The sequence below is a fragment of the Pelophylax lessonae genome (assembly GCF_965119305.1).
Source record: "Pelophylax lessonae genome assembly, chromosome: 3".
NCBI classification, from domain to species: domain Eukaryota; kingdom Metazoa; phylum Chordata; class Amphibia; order Anura; family Ranidae; genus Pelophylax; species Pelophylax lessonae.
In genome coordinates, this window is record NC_138770.1 from 288,845,749 (window position 1) to 288,862,537 (window position 16,789).

The 16,789-nt window shown below is 47.0% G+C and overlaps 1 protein-coding gene across 2 annotated transcripts in view; it reads left to right on the forward strand.

Moving 5' to 3' along the window:
• Window positions 1-16,789, forward strand: part of ATP13A3 (ATPase 13A3) — a 449,747-nt gene that overhangs the window by 391,400 nt on the left and 41,558 nt on the right. For both annotated transcript variants that reach the window (XM_082249624.1, XM_082249623.1), the window contains exons 25-26: window positions 5,540-5,649; window positions 5,947-6,043. In XM_082249624.1, the coding sequence (XP_082105750.1) occupies window positions 5,540-5,649; window positions 5,947-6,043 (207 nt within the window). The remainder of the gene's footprint in view (window positions 1-5,539; window positions 5,650-5,946; window positions 6,044-16,789) is intronic.

Below are 16,789 nucleotides of genomic sequence, written 5' to 3' on the forward strand. Positions count from 1 at the left end.
CGACACTCGAGAGGCGAGCCACCAAGGGGGCCTCATTAAGGGCTGCATCACACAGATACATGACTCCTTGATGGATCTGGTCCACCATTTCCAGTCGTGCAGGCGGCACGTCATCGGACACTAGGTTGCTTCTAAGCACCTTAATCCAATCAGCCACCGCCTGAGCCACCATAACGGACGCGAAAACAGGTTTGCGCAACGAACCCGCCACCGTATAGGAATGGCGGGCTAGAGACTCCAACCGCCGGTCCGGATGGCGCCAAAATGAGCTGTATACTCACCCCAGAGGGGCTATACACGTGTGCACAGTAAAAACATGGCGGACCGCGCGATTTTTCCCCCGCAGCGGTCGCCGCACAACACACAAGTCTGTACCCCCAAACATGCACCTAAGGTGACACAGGGACAGGGACCCCCGGCAAACATACAGATCTGCACACAGCGAACCCCGCAGGGATCGCACAGGGAGTCACACAGGCACAGACATGGGGACACACAGCAACACAGACTGCCACCCCAAACAGAGGCCCCACACAGAAAAGTACTTACCTGTACCCGATGGCGTGGGGGAGCCTCTATGCACGGATAAACCTCTGTCCTCATCTGACAGGGAGTGCCGTGAGCCAGGGACATGACGCTGCAGCAGCGCAGACGAGTCCTGTGAGGTAGCCACCTCACGGCTGCATCCCTGCAGTGAACAGGGACGGGTCGTTCTTAATGCCAGGGCGAACCATAGCTGAACGCTCGATGGCAGGCTGGGGGTCCATTTGACCCTCTGTGCCCTGGAGAACCAGGGCGGCCAGTCCGAATCCCAGCACCGCATGATCCATCTTCATCCGAAGAATAAACTAACACTAAAGCTGACAAAATAAACAGCTAGTAAAGTGAGAGAAAAAACTGACATTTAAAAGAAAATCAAATAAAAGATTTAGGAAGGCTGAGACTGAAGCCCCAGCACAAGGTAGCCTGAACTATTCCTGATGCTAGGCAAACTAAAACTGAGTTGGGAGTGGTGATGCAGGGGGGGTATTGACCAGATGGGACAGCCCCCGTGGGTGTGTATATGCTAATGCCTTTTGTCTTTTGACTAAGTCTATATGCCTAGCTATTCCTAAGGATAGGTGGACAATACCCAATAGTGATGACTTAGAGGAGGCGGCGACTGTCGGAGGACGTAAGAGAAAATCCAGTTTTTCAAGATCCTGCTTTTATTAGAGCATCTGCAGCAGTAACCTTGTCTTCTTCTACTTTGCCGTGTTGATGCTTTACAAGTGGTCACCAAAAATTTTTAGGATGGTTTTGATTTCCATCCACATGCCTAGAATTTTAAGGCTAAAAGCCTGGTTGGCTAAAACTGCATATACCAAAAGCATAACAATAGAAAAATGTAGGACTTTCAGGTGCCCACAACTGCAGGAATTGACTCTAATAAATTATGTCAAAACTTCAAATATTCCACTCACTATGAATTAAACTATTTAAAAATCGTATATTGCTTAAATGTAAAGTTGCAAATAAAAGATATATCATGCCCTTACCGTTTGAGAGAGGCAATCTTTTTGAAAAAAAAAAGCGGTATTCCTACATAGAGGATGCAGCTGAGAGTCTGCGTCTCAAAAACCTCTACCCACTCTAAGTGCAGTGTGCTTAGTGTTTTCAATTGCAACATGAAGATCTGGGTTCACCCATCCTTCTAGACACAAGCTTGGACATCTAAGACTCTTTTACAATGCTTTCATCTCTCTGAAGGACCTTCCTCGCTCTCAGGAGTTGGGGGGGGGGGGGGTGGCACCTGTGCGCTGCCTATGGCACAGGTGCTCTTAACTTGGAATTCCAGCAAGGGCTTAAAGAATTATGTAGAATTACTTTTTCTTTTTCATCTACTTCTGATCCCCAAAGACCATCAGAATATGCTGAACACCATACTCTAATTCTAGAGATTAGTTCCTGTTTCCTCAAGGACCAGTTACAAAATAGTTTTATATACAGTGGCGAAAATAATTATTTGATCCCATGCAGATTTTGTAAGTTTGCCCACTTACAAAGAAATGAAGGGTCTATAATTGTTATCATGGGTGTATTGTAAATGATAGAGCCAGAATAACAACTAAAAATCCAGAAAAAACATGATACAAATGTTATAAATTGAGTTGCAGTTCAGTTAGTAAAATAAGGATTTGATCCCCCTACAAACAATAATTCTGGCTCCCACAGACTGGCTATAGTATGTTCTTAGTCCTGTCAGTTTAAGAAGGTGCTCCTAAAGACAACTCGTTATATGTTTTAAGACATCTGTCCACAGAATCTTTCTTCCATTCAAACATTACCATCATGGACAAGACCAAAGAGCTATCAAAGGACATCAGGGACAAGATTGTAGACCTGCACAAGGCTGGAATGGGCTACAAGACAACTGTTGGAGCGATTATTTACAAATGGAAGAAATACAAAATGACTATCAATTGCCCTCGGTCTGGAGCTACATGCAAGATTTCGCCTCATGGGGTAAGGATGATTATGAGAAAAGTGAGGGATCCGCCCAGGACTGAACGGAAGGAGCTTGTGAATAATCTCAAAGCAGTTGGGACCACAGTCTCCAAACAAACCATTGGTAACCCAATACACCACCATGGATTGAAATCTTGCAGTGCCCGCAAGGTCCCCTTCCTCAAGAAGGCACGTGTACAGGCCGGTCTGAAGTTTGGCAATGTATATCTAAATATTTCAGAGAACGACTGGGAGAAAGTGCTGTGGTCAGATGAGACCAACATTTAGCTCTCTGAAATTAACTTGACTCTTCGTGTTTGGAGGAAGAAAAATGCTGACTATGACTCTAAGAACACCATCCCTATAGCCAAACACTGAGGTGAAAACCATATGCTTTTGGACTGTTTGTCTGGTAGAGGTACAGGCGGACTTTGCCGCATTGAGGGGCAAATGGACTGGGCCATGTATTGTATAATATTGAATGAGAACCTTCTTCACTCAACCAGGACACTGACAATGGGTCGTGAATGGGTCTTCCAGCATGACAATGACCCAAAACATACCACCAAAAAAGCATATTAAGGTCATGGAGTGGCCTAGCTAGTCTCCAGATCCTAATCCTATCGAAAATTTACAAAGGGAGCTGAAACTTCGAGTTGCCATGCGACAGCCAAGAAAAACCTGAGTAAATCCAAACCTTGTGGACAGCTTTCCCAGAAGAGTTGAAGCTGCTATAGCTGCAAAGGGTGGGTCAACTCAATATTGAACCCTACGGACTAACTTCTCATGCTGAATGATGTTACAGGCAGCATAACGTTCTCCATGGCTTCTCCAGACCCTTTCACGTCTGTCACATGTGCCCAGGGTGAACCTGCTCTCATCTGTGAAAAGCATAGGATGCCAGTAGTGGACCTGCCAATTCTGGTGTTCAATGGCAATTGCCAATCGAGCTCTACTGTGCCTGGCAGTGAGCACTGGGGCCCACTAGAGGTCATCAGGCCACCCTCATGAAGTCTGTTTCTAATTGTTTGGTCAGAAACATTTCACACCAGTGGCCTACTGGAAGTCATTTTGTAGGGCTGTGCCAGTGTTCATACTGTTCTTCCTTGCACAGAGGAGCAGATAATGGTCCTGCTGATGTGTTGAGGACCTTCTATGGGCCCCATCTAGCTCTCCTGGAGTAACTGCCTGTCTCCTGGAATTTCTTTCATGCACTTGAGACTGTGCTGGGGGACACAGCAAACCTTAGAGAATGGCACGTATTGATGTGCCATCCTGGAGGAGTTGGACTGCCTGTTCAACCTCCTATAGTGTCCAGGTATTGCTTCATGTTACTAGAAGTGACACTGACCCTAGCCAAATGCAAAGCTAGTGAAAACAGTCAGAAAAGATTAGGGAAAAAAATGTCAATGGCTTCCACCTGTAAAAGCATTCCTGTTTTGGAGATCCTCTCATTGTTGCCCATCTAGTGCTCCTGTAATTTCATTAACACTTAGGCCCCTTTCACACATGCTGTCCATTTGTCAACGGGCAGAAAAATGGACATCAATGCATCTCTATGGAAAAAACGATGTTTACAGCCGCATCCGTCATCATCCATTTTTGTTTTTTTAACTGATCAAAGCTCTATTTTTCTTCCGTTAAAACGGATCGGACAAAAAACGGATGTAAACTGACAAACTGTTGGTAGAGGATGTAAAAAAAAATGATGACCACTGATGAAAAAAAACAAAGACCACTGATGAATACTTCATCCATTTTGACGTGACTGAACTGATGAAATGAACGGTCCGCATGTGCGAAAGGCAGAAACTGATTAACAACCCCCTCTGCTACTTAACTGACTTGATAGATATCCCAGGAGTTTAATTGACTTGATGCTATACTCTGATTAAAAATTGTTCCTTTAATTTTTTTGAGAAGTGTATATAAAATGTTTTTTCTGCTTACCTTCTTATATCCTAGAGTATATGTCCATTCTGGACAATGCACATTCCTATTGCCTGTGTTTTGCCCACCCCTCCAATTTATTGCCTGGGAACATCCTATGGTCTATGAATACTATGCCTGTATTTTGTACTGTACAAGAATACAAGATGAGAGGAATTTTGACTTCCCTGTAAGTTCCATATCTTGCAGTACAGTACAGGGCACTCTTCCCCTATATTACTTGGTTATTATGTATTGCTTGCTACAAACATATGGCTCACTGAGCAAGGAAGGGATGGCTATTGGTGTGGTTGAGGGTGTGGGGGCTGTTTTGTTTTCCTCAAGAGCTTAGTGTCCAATCCCTTTTTCAACCAAAGTACATTAAAGTGAGTACCCCAGTTTAGCTTAAGAGAGCATGCTGAAATGTAATTTGCACTGTATCTCTTTGCATTTGTGTCCCAACAGTATATTTATTTTATTATTGAATTAGTTCTTTGATTCAGATTGGCTTGTGGTTTACAGTTAAAGCAGAACTAAACCCTATCTTTTACAGACAAGGAATCTTCACTTCTGTTTGATCTGCAGTTGCCATAGTGCTGCACATGTGATCAGCATGACACTAGTCATTTGATGGCTTAACAATTTTCTTTGGAACCCAAGTAACACTGTCAAGCCTCATTCACGCAGGGTATTCAGATGTTCCATGCATCCCTGTGCAGGTACTTCATTTGAGACACAGCTTCTGCACACACAATGGCTGTGTCTCAGTATGACATTTCAGCTGTTGCATGTTTTGAACGCAGGCAGTGCGAGTTTGGGAACAAGCACCTGCCCCCACGCAGATGCCAGATTGGGACACAACAGTTGTGTCCGTGCATCCAAAAATCAATGGGACTTTCTACACAGGGATGCATGGAATGACTGGGTATCCCTGTGCAAGTAATTACAGCCCGTCATGGGCATATGGTACAGTACGTCCTGTGTGAATGAGGCCGTTCTCATTCATGGCATGCTTTGAACGTACTGTAACTGTTTTGGGAAATTGATGGGTTTAGTTCCGCTGTAAGTTTATAACTGGACTGCATTAAATTTGCGTTTCCTTCTGTTGGTGATCTCCTCACAGGCACTGAAAAGAGCCCATGGCGGGATATCGCTATCTGAGTTAGAAGCATCTGTAGCATCACCCTTCACCTCCCGGACATCCAGCATTGCATGTGTGCCAAACCTAATACGGTAAAGTACATTTACCTATCAGTTTTAACTAACAAAATATCTGTTTATGAAGTGTCATTTGCATCAATAAAGTTTCAGAATGCCTCAGGTTACCCAAGTTATCTCTATTTTGCACTGTGTGAGCGTTGCCACCAGTCATTTTGTAAGAAATTGTTGGTAATGTTGTATTTACTAATTAAAACTCCTATTTAAAATGTTTGCTTTTACACTAGACTGAATCATATCTTTAGTTTATGCACTTTATTTAAAAGATTATATTGCCATACTATACCTGATGCTCACTGCTTTTTCTTGTAGGGAAGGGCGTGCAGCTTTAATCACTTCATTTTGTGTATTCAAGTTCATGGCTCTGTACAGTATTATCCAGTATTTCTCTGTCACCCTGCTCTACTCTGTGAGTATAGTCTGCAGATTACGGACTCTACATAATCTTTTACCTTTTTTACCATGTTATGCTACTTATACATTTTATTGATCTTTTTTCAACTGAATTTTTTACATTACTAATACAAATCTTTAAACAGTGTCTGCCTTTAGGAGGTGGTAATTTTAAACCCATTACCCTGTTGGTTTATGTATTACTGTTTTTTGCCCTCTTGCAAATGCCAGTATGGCACTTAAAGCATGTAAATGCAGAATCCATGCGTTCATACATCATATGCAATTGTACAGATTTTTAGTATAGAATATACTTTATATACAGTGCCTTGAAAAGGTATTCATACCCCTTGAAATTTTCCACATGTGATTATGTTACAACCAAAAACGTAAACATATTTTATTGGGATTTTGTGTGCTAGACCAACACAAAGTGACACATAATTGTGAAGTGAAAGGAAAATGATAAATGATTTTCACTGGTTTTTACAAATATCTGAAAAGTGTGGCGTGAATTTGTATTCATTGATACCCCCAACTAAAATCTAGTGGAACCAATTGCCTTTAGAAGTCACCTTATTAACAAATAGAGTCCACCTATGTGTAAATTAATCTCAGTATAGATACAGCTGTTTTGTGAAGCCATTTAGAGGTTTGTTAGAGAACCTTAGTTAACAAACAGCATCATGAAGGCAAAGGAACACACCAGACAGGTCAGGGATAAAGTTGTGGAGAAGTTTAATGCAGGGTTAGGTCATAAAAAATATCCCAAGCTTTGAAAAGCTCATGGAGCAATGTTCAGTTCATCATACGAAAATGGAATAAGTATGGCACAACTGCAAACCTACTAAGACATGGCCATCCACCTAAACTAGCTGGGCAAGGAAAGCCTAAATCAGAGAAGCAGCCAAAAGGCCCATAGTAATTCTGGAGGAGCTGCAGAGATCCACAGTTTAGGTGGGAGAATCTGTCCACAGCACAACTATTTGTTGTGCACTCCACAATTCTGGCCTTTATGGAAGAGGGACAAGACGGAAACCATTGTTGAAAGAAAGCCATAAGAAGTCCCTTTTGCAGTTGGCGAGAAGCCATGTGGGGGACACAGCAAACCTGTGGAAGAAGGTGCTCTGGTCAGATGAGTTAACTTTTTGGCCTAAAAGCAAAACCCTATGTGTGGGAGAAAACGAACACTGCATATCACCCTGAACATACCATTCCTACCGTGAAACATGGTGGTGCCAGCATTATGTTGTGGGGATGCTTTTCTTCAGTAAGAAAGCTGGTCAGAGTTGATTGGAAGATGGATGGACCCAAATACAGGGCAATCTCGGAGGAAACCTGGTTTTCGAAAGACTTGAGACTGGGGTGGAGGTTCACCCTCCAGCAGTACAACAACCCTAAAAATACAGCCAGAGCTACAATGGAATGGTTTAGATCAGTGATCTTCAAACTACGGCCCTCCAGCTGTTGCAGAACTATAAGTCCAATGAGGCATTTTAAAAATCACATTCACAGACGTGGCTAGGCATTAAGGGAATTGTAGTTCCTGTACAACTGAAGGGCCATAGTTTGAAGACCCCTGGTTTAGATCAAAGCAAATTCATGTGTTAGAATGGTCCAGTTAAAGTCCAGACTTCAATCCAATTGAGAATCTGTGGCAAGATTTGAAAATTGCTGTTCACACGCTCTCCAACCTGACAGAGCTTGTGCTATTTTGCAAAGAATGGGCAAAAAGTTCACTCTAGATGTGCAAAGCTGGTAGAGACATCCCCAAAAAGACTTGCAGCTAAAGGTGGTTCTACAAAGAGTATAAATGCACGACACCTTTTTTTAGATATTTATTTGTAAAAAGTTTTGAAAAACATTTATCATTTCTCTTGCGTCCTCTGACAGTCGCAGCCCGTTCGGTATACCGTCACGTGTGGGTAATGGCACCCTCTGCAGGAGTTAGCTAGACAGTGAAAGGTTAACAAAAAAAACTTTACACTGAGACACTTCTCCAGGGGGTATCCCTCAGCCATTATCCTGACACAGTTAGCACTGTTCTCCAGTTTCATGCCGCCTAGTGTCAGGAGTAGGTCTAGGTCTTCCCAGCTGGGACCTATGTCTTAGTTCTTTTGTTTTTTCTTTTAAAATCAGTTTTTTCTTTGAAAATAGTTTTTCTCCTTCACTCACTATCACTAGTTAATCAGGGGGATCCCTGGAGGACTACAAGCGACAGCAGAGCTGGGCCTCGCACTGGATAATATAGATCCTTATGGAGACCCACCCTGCCGCCAAGCATCGCAGGGCATTGGTGCACTCAGGCCTCGCAACGACAGTGCCCCTGTGGACGGGGACGAGCCTGCGGAGATCCATCTTCGCTGGGATGTCTAAACCCCCAGAATGCCCTGTGTTGCTAGCATCCCTTCCTGGCTGCTGGCACCCCCACTCAGGGTGGGAGGTGTTCCGTTGTGGAGCGGAGCCCGCGATCCATGGAATGGTGATGCTGCCACTGTGTCCCTAGGACAGTTGTCTGTGGGGGTGTTATGTGGGCCCACTCCAGAGGGATGGTAGAAAAAAGGTGGTCTCTGTAATATCCCCCCTCCTGGCCGTTTTGTGCGGCCCCTACCTCCCTGCCCCCTGCCAGGGGCGCACTGCGGTGTACACTGCTATGGATGAGGGGTGTGGTGGATTCTTGGGGGTGTTTTCTGAGGTTCCCCGCGGTGGCCAGCTCCTGGGTTTTACACTGGCTTGGCGCCATTCGCTCGGCCGCCATTTTGGGTGAGGGCAGACTGTTTTGGCTTCTTGTGTGGGCAGCAGCCATTTTTTTCTGTAATTTTGGCACCGGTTTGGGCGCCATTTTTATTATGGGCGGCCGCCTAGTAAGGACAGCGGCCATTTTGCGAGTGCTTCCTCCCATTTGTTTCTATTAGTCACCATTTTACTGTGGCTCAGGGCATGCATCTGCCTCTAGTGCATGAGGTCACTTCCTTTTTTTCACTTTTCTTCACTGCAGCAGCGTGTGTGGAGGTCTGGGCAAGTACACTGTGAAACTTTGGGGTGATTTTTGGCTGTTTTTCAGGCATTTTCCTGCAAACCTGTACTTTCTCTGTGGCTATAACTGTTTTTAAGGGGTCTCCACTGGCGGTGCAATTGCGGTGTGGACTGCAGGAACCGCCGTTTTCTCTATCGCTCATTGACAGACGTAGTCTTCTTGATTCTCAAGAGCTGGGTTATGTTGTCTCCGCAGGAGTAGGACTAGGCAGAATGACAAAACGTTCTGGCTCCACCCTAGGGGCAGTCCCTGAGGGTATATCCTCCCTCTTTCTGCTACAGGGAATCAGTTTTTTTCTGTCTAGTCAGGAGTAAGGACCTAAGTTCCTTGCTGGGATCTTTTGGTCCTGGCAAGACTTTTTTTCTTTAAGAAAAAGACATTTTTTAGGTAGTTTTCTCCAGTGTTTTTTTCCTGTGAGATCTTCAAGCAAAAATGCCGGACTGGGCGACACTTGTGGTCACCCCAGCCGGCCTACGAGCGCGTGCAGACCATGGCATTGCGCTTGGTCGGCCGCGACATATTCAAGTAAGTATGCGGGGCCGGGCGACGGGCTGGATGTTGAAATCCAGTGGTCACCCCGGTTTCTGCCTAAAAGCGCGTGCAGACCAGTGCGCTGAGTCGGCCGCGACGGAGTCCCAGTAAAGGGACTGACTTTGCGAGTTAAAAGTCTCGCTTGGACGCCAGGTACCAGAGAGTCGAGGCGTCCACAAACCCCCACCCCGGTGGAGAGGGTATCGTGAAGAGAGGGTGCCTGTCGGTTCGGTATGGTGAGTAAACGTTCCCTTTTTTCCTCATTATGAGGCAGTATATATTATGGGCCCCTCCATATATGGTCAGTATATATCTGATACTTACAAGTCCCCCTTGTAATACAGCATGTGTTTGTGGGAAGTGGACTTGGTTCAAGAGCTAACACTCTACCCAGCAGACTGTAACATTACAGCAGACATAGGAGGTATAATCCTACCTTATGTGCAGTGTATTTCTGTAGATCCATGTCACCTCTTAGCAGAGTGCAGGTGGATGTGCTGGGAAGACGATATCGGCGGTCCGCCGCCATTTTTCCGTAGACCGAATGCCTGTATGTCCTCAGGTCACGCCGGCCGCCATGTTTTTGGAGTCTTATGTCTCTTCTATGGGGGCGGCCATGTTTTGTGAGCCCAGCTACCTCGTGGAGGGCTGGGAACGCCGGAAGGCGTACACAGGGGGCGGAGCCACGCCTTCTGCCCGGGAAAAAGCAAACCGCTCCTTCCAGTCTGTGTAAGACAGACGCTGACTGCAGTTTGTTGGAAACTGCACTGCATCGGTTGGTGAGCCTTGGGGGTCCCTCTCTCTCTCTCTGGGATCGAGAAGCAGGTACTCTGAGGGGCGCTATTGCGCTAGGGGGAGACACACAAAAAAAAAAAAAAAAAGTTTTTTTGTTTTTGCTGGCAAAGGTGTCCTGTATTAACATGGACCCTGCCACTCATGTATCTCCTCCGGATCCCCTCGAGGGGTCTGCGGGATCCTCCAGCACCCCATTGACAATTGAATCTTTGTCAGCTATTATGGAAACTTTTGTGTCCCGGGTGGAAGTGGCTTGTCAGGGACAGGGCGCAAGAAAGCGACCCCCGCCTAACCCCTTATTATCTGAAACTTCGGATTCAGACTCTGAGCCTATTTCTGCAGTTGCAGGTACTTCATCTGGTATTGGTGTCTCGGGTCCTGTCTCTTCAGACAGTGAGGAGGATGTTTCGGCATCCGCCATAGCCCGAGAGGAAGCGTTGGTAAACGCACTCATTGTATCTGTTCAAGAGACCTTAAGGTTACAGGGTATTCCATCAGAAATAGCTGAAACTGAGATCCCTTTTGGGACTAAAAAACGCATCAAAGTGGCGAAGGTTTTTCCATTGCCCAAATGTTTTGGCAATCCAATCGAAGAAGAATGGCGTCTGCCAAAACGCACCTTTAATATTTCTAAACGCATTGACAGGCGTTATCCGTTTGAGGAAACCCTGATTAAGAAATGGACAGAACCACCTGTGGTGGATTCACCTATTGCTAGATTGAATAAAGCCACGGTTATTCCTTTAGAAGACGCTCCGTCTTTTAAAGATCCAGTGGATCGCAAGATAGAAGCTATGTCTCGCACCATGTTTTCCTTGATTGGATCAGCTTTCAGACCAATAATTGCTATTGGTCTGGTTTCGCAGGCTGTAACTGAATGGACCAAGTGGTTACGCCGGGACTTAGAAGAAGTCCCTCAGGCGGTATCAGATTTGTTGGAACAAATGATACAGGGGTTACAGTTTGTATGTGATGCGGTGTTAGACGCCACTCCATTAATGGCCCGAGCATCAGTCTCAGCAGTGGTTCTCAGGCGTACACTGTGGCTAAAAGGTTGGTTAGCCGACCAAGGTTCCAAAAAAGCATTGGATAATATCCCCTTTTCTGGAGAGCGTCTATTTGGAGCCAACTTAGATGAGATCATTAAGGATCTCACCGGTGGAAAAAGCACCTTTTTACCGCAAAATTTTAAAGGTAGAGGAACTCGTCAAAGACGAGGGCCTTCTTTTTCTGCTCACAAGAGGTTTTTTCGTCCAGCGGGTGAAAAAACTAAGTCCTCCAAAGCTCCTACAGGAGGCGTCAGGGGTCGTTGGTCGGGCAAGCAAAAGCCCGCCCCCTCCAGACCTGAAGATAAACCATCCAAAGCCTGAAGGTGCGCCCCCACCCGTAACTGGGGTGGGGGGACGTCTTCGCCGGTTCCCTTGTCCATGGCTTTCCAGAATCCCGGACAAATGGGTTTGCGAAGTCATAAGGTCAGGGTACAAGATCGAGTTTCGATCTCTCCCACCGGCGCGATTCTTCCCTTCCAATATCCGACTATCCGCAGATCGTTTAGAAGATCTGCGGAGAGCAGTCACAGATTTACTACAACAAGGAGTGGTAGTCCACGTTCCTTGGACAGAACGGTTTCAAGGGTTTTATTCAAACCTGTTTACAATACCCAGGAAAGAGGGCAAAGTGCGTCCAATTCTGGACTTAAGAGCACTCAATTCTTTCGTCAACATAAGAAGATTCAGAATGGAGTCCATTCGCACGGTAGCAGCCTTCCTGCATCCAGGGGATGTCCTAGCGTCCATAGACATCAAGGACGCCTATCTTCACATTCCCATTTTCGCAGGACATCAGCGTTTTCTACGCTTTTCCGTAGAGGAGAACCACTATCAGTTTGTGGCGTTACCTTTCGGTCTCGCCACGGCTCCGCGGGTCTTCACAAAGGTGTTGGCCCCAATGTTGGCACTTCTGCGCCAAAGAGGTATATCGATTCTAGGTTACCTAGACGATCTTCTGCTTCATGCAGAGTCTCCTCAGACCTTGCTACAAAACATAGAAATTACTATGATTTCTTTACAGGAATTCGGGTGGCTAGTGAACCAGCAAAAGTCATTTCTGGTTCCCACCCAGAGGCTCGAATATCTGGGTCTAATTCTAGACACAGTCAGGACAAGAGTTTTTCTTCCGGTAGGGAAACTCTGAAAGATTCAATCAGCAGTCCAGTTGTTACTGTCCAACAGCTGGTCTTCCCTTCGGACTTGCATGAGGGTTCTGGGGTTGATGGTGGCTTCATTCGAAGCAGTCCCATTTGCCCAGTCCCATACCCGAATTCTTCAGCAAGAGATTCTTCTCAGATGGAATCGGAATCCGGAATCCCTGGACAATCAGATACGATTGAGCAAACAGACCAGAGAGTCTCTGGTTTGGTGGCTTCGGTCTCCAATGCTCAGCCAGGGAAAGTCATTTCTGCCAATATATTGGACGATAGTGACCACGGATGCCAGTCTATCCGGATGGGGAGGGATTCTTGGTCAGTTATCTGTCCAGGGACTTTGGTCCCCGGAAGAATCCAGGTTACCGATAAATGTATTGGAACTGAGACCGATCAGACTTTGTCTGATTCACTGGACCGAGCAGCTCCAGGGCAGCCCGGTTCGGATCCAGTCGGACAATGCCACGGCCGTGGCTTATGTCAATCATCAGGGGGGCACCAAGAGTGTCCGAGAGGCCAAAGAAGTGGCTTGCATTCTTCGCTGGGCGGAACGATTTGTTCCAGCAATCTCTGCGGTGTTCATTCCGGGGGTGGAGAATTGGCAGGCAGATTATCTCAGCCGTCAGACCCTGGATCAGGGGGAATGGTCCCTCCATCCAGACGTTTTCCACCAGTTGTGCCTACGGTGGGGCACCCCGGATGTGGATCTGTTGGCATCACGATTCAACAGGAAAGTTCAGAGATTCGTGGCTCGCTCCCGCGATCCTCTAGCAGAAACCGCAGACGCACTGATCGCCCCGTGGGGGCAATACCAGCTAATATATGCCTTCCCTCCTCTCGCGTTACTGCCAAGACTTCTTCGCAGGGTAGAGGAGGAAGGAATCCCAGTAATCCTGGTAGCTCCGGACTGGCCTCGTCGAGCTTGGTACGCCGACATGGTCAGACTGGTGGCGGACGTCCCATGGAGACTTCCTCTCAGAGAGGATCTACTGTCTCAGGGACCGATCTTCCATCCTGCTTTACGATCGCTGGCTTTAACGGCCTGGCTATTGAGACCCAGGTGCTGAAGGACAAAGGTTTGTCAGCTTCAGTTATTCCTACTCTAGTTGAAGCAAGGAAAGCGACTTCCAGAAAGATTTATCATCGCACATGGAAGTCCTACATTGCATGGTGTGAACCTTTGGGGTTCCGTCCTCGGTCTTATTCGATTAGTCGAATATTGGCTTTTCTGCAACAAGGGGTTGAGCAGAAACTGGCCTTGAGTACTATCAAGGGTCAGGTCTCAGCATTAGCCATCTTCTTTCAGAAGCCTTTGGCTACTCATTCCTTGGTGCGGAATTTCATCCAGGGGGTGCGACATCTGGCTCCGCCAGTGCACGCACCGTTACCCCCCTGGGATCTTAATTTAGTGTTGTCGGTTCTTCAGAAACCTCCCTTTGAAGATATTAGGGAGATTCCTCTACCCACGTTGTCCCAGAAGGTGGCCTTCTTGGTGGCTATTACTTCTGCACGCAGGGTGTCAGAACTGGCCGCATTATCTTGTCGTTCACCATATCTGGTGGTTCATAGAGATAAGGTGGTTCTTCGTCCGAATCCATCCTTCCTACCAAAAGTGGTTTCAGAATTTCATCTGAATGAAGAAATTGTATTACCTTCCCTGTGTCCTAAGCCCAGTCATCCTCGGGAATTTGCTTTGCACTCCTTGGATGTGGTCCGGGCGATCAGGGTATACTTGAAAACGACAGACTCGTTTCGCAAGACGGATTCACTTTGATCCCAGATGAACCCAAAAAGGGGTTGCCTGCATCTGCCGCGACCATTTCCAGATGGATCAGACAGATGGTAGTGCAGGCTTATTCTATTAAGGGTCGGGAGCCCCCGTTCCCTGTTAAGGCGCACTCCACTCGGGCACTTAGTGCGTCATGGGCCTTTCGCCATCAGGCGTCAGTGGTCCAGGTGTGCAAGGCGGCTACCTGGTCGTCGGTGCATACCTTCTCTAAACATTATAAAGTTGATGTAATGGCATCGTCTGATGCCTCATTTGGCCGCAAGGTTTTGCAGGCTGCAATTTGAGGAGACCAGTGGTCTACCTCGAGGGTTTTTTTCCGTTGGAAAATTTTTTTCTTTAGCCTCATTCTTTGTTTATAACGAGCCTTTAAAACTTCTAGTTTGGCACCGGTTGGGCCTTCTAGATTGGATTTGATTTTGTCAATCCCACCCCTCATTTGTGGCACTGCTTCTGGATGTCCCAGCTCTTGAGAATCAAGAAGACTACGTCTGTCAATGAGCGATAGAGAAAAATGGATTTTTGTAAGAACTTACCGTAAAATCCTTTTCTCTTAAGCTCATTGACAGACGTAGTACCCGCCCCTCTATCATTGAGTTGGGTTGGGTTAAATTCTCTGTACTGCTTTAAACAGAACTGATTCCCTGTAGCAGAGAGAGGGAGGATATACCCTCAGGGACTGCCCCTAGGGTGGAGCCAGAACGTTTTGTCATTCTGCCTAGTCCTACTCCTGCGGAGACAACATAACCCAGCTCTTGAGAATCAAGAAGACTACGTCTGTCAATGAGCTTAAGAGAAAAGGATTTTACGGTAAGTTCTTACAAAAATCCATTTTTTAAAGAGCCAGTGCCCCCAAAATATTTTAATAATTGCAAAATGGAGTCCCAGGATAACAAATTCCCCGCAGACCTGGTTGGTGCTTCAGGAACCCCTAAATCCTCTTCCATGGCCTCCTTATCTGCTGCACTTCCGACTTTGGCGTCCAAGGTGGATCTGCTGATGTCTGAACGCACTACTCAAAAACGGCCGATGCCCTCTCAGTCTTCTGACTCAGAGCCTGATGTAATTAGGTCAACGTTCCCCCTGAGGGGTCCCAGTCCTCACGTTCGGATGGGGAGGAGGAGGAGTCCTCTTCCACTGCGGCGCGGGAATGCCCTATAGTGGATGCACTCATAAGCTCCGTCAGGGAGACTTTAAATATTGATGATGAGCCCACCCAGTCAGGTAAGCGGGTTTCCTTTGGGTCCCGCAAAGCCCAGAAGTCGGGTCAGGTTTTTCCCTGCCCCGAGGAGTTTCACGAAACTGAACGACCAATGGCCATCAAGCATATGCTGGCGGTGCCTAAGCAGTTTAAATACCGCTTTCCCTTTGCGGATCCTGTAGACAATCGTTGGACGGTGTCACCAAAGTTGGACCACACTGTTTCTAGGTTGAATAAATCCACTTTGTGCCCAGGGGACGTGGTCGGCGGAGGAATCCTCCTTGCCGATGAACGTCTTGGAGCTCCGAGCAATCAAGCTCTGCTTGTTCCATTGGACGACTCAGCTACAGGGTCGCCCGGTTCATGTTCAGACGGACAAGGCCATGGCGCGGTGGCTTACATCAATCACCAAGGGGGCACCAAGAGTGCCCGGGCGGCCAAGGCAGTGGCAGAGATCCTGTTTTGGGCCAAGACGCAAGATTGTGGCTGTTCACATTCTGGGTATGGAAAACTGAAAACTGGCAGGCGGACTATCTGAATCGCCAGTCCCTGGACCAGGGGGAATGGTCCCTGCATCCGGAGGTGTTTCGCCTCCTTTGTGCCCGGTGGGGGACTCCGGACATGGATCTGTTTGCGTCCCGTCTCAACAAAAAGGTGGGAAGGTTGGTGGCCAGAACCCACGATCCTCTGGCGGACGTCACGGACACGTTGGTGGTGCCCTGGCACCAGTATCTGCTGCTTTATGCCTTCCCTCCGATTCAACTGTTATCCAGGTTCCTCCGCAGGTTGGCGTCAGAATGGGTGCAGGTGATTCTGGTGGCCCCAGACTGGCCCCGTCGGTCTTGGTATGCAGACATTGTGCAGATGGTCATCGAGCCTCCCTGGCGGCTTCCGCTGAGAAGAAGATCTACTGACTCAAGGGCCGTTCTTCCATCCTGCTTGACAGTCTCTGGCTTTAACAGTGTGGCAGTTGAAAGCCAAGATTTGAGAGACAAGGGTGTCTCGAAATGCTGTCATTCCTAACTTACTGAAGGCTCGGACAGCTACCTCCAGGAAGATTTACCATCGTACCTGAAAGGCGTATATTGCCTGGTGTGAATCGCTAGGGTTTCATCCTCGCTCCTTCTTGGTGTCGAGGATTTTGGCCTTCCTACAGGAAGGTGTGGATCAGCGTTTGGTGCTGGCCACCATAAAAGGTCAGTTGTCAGC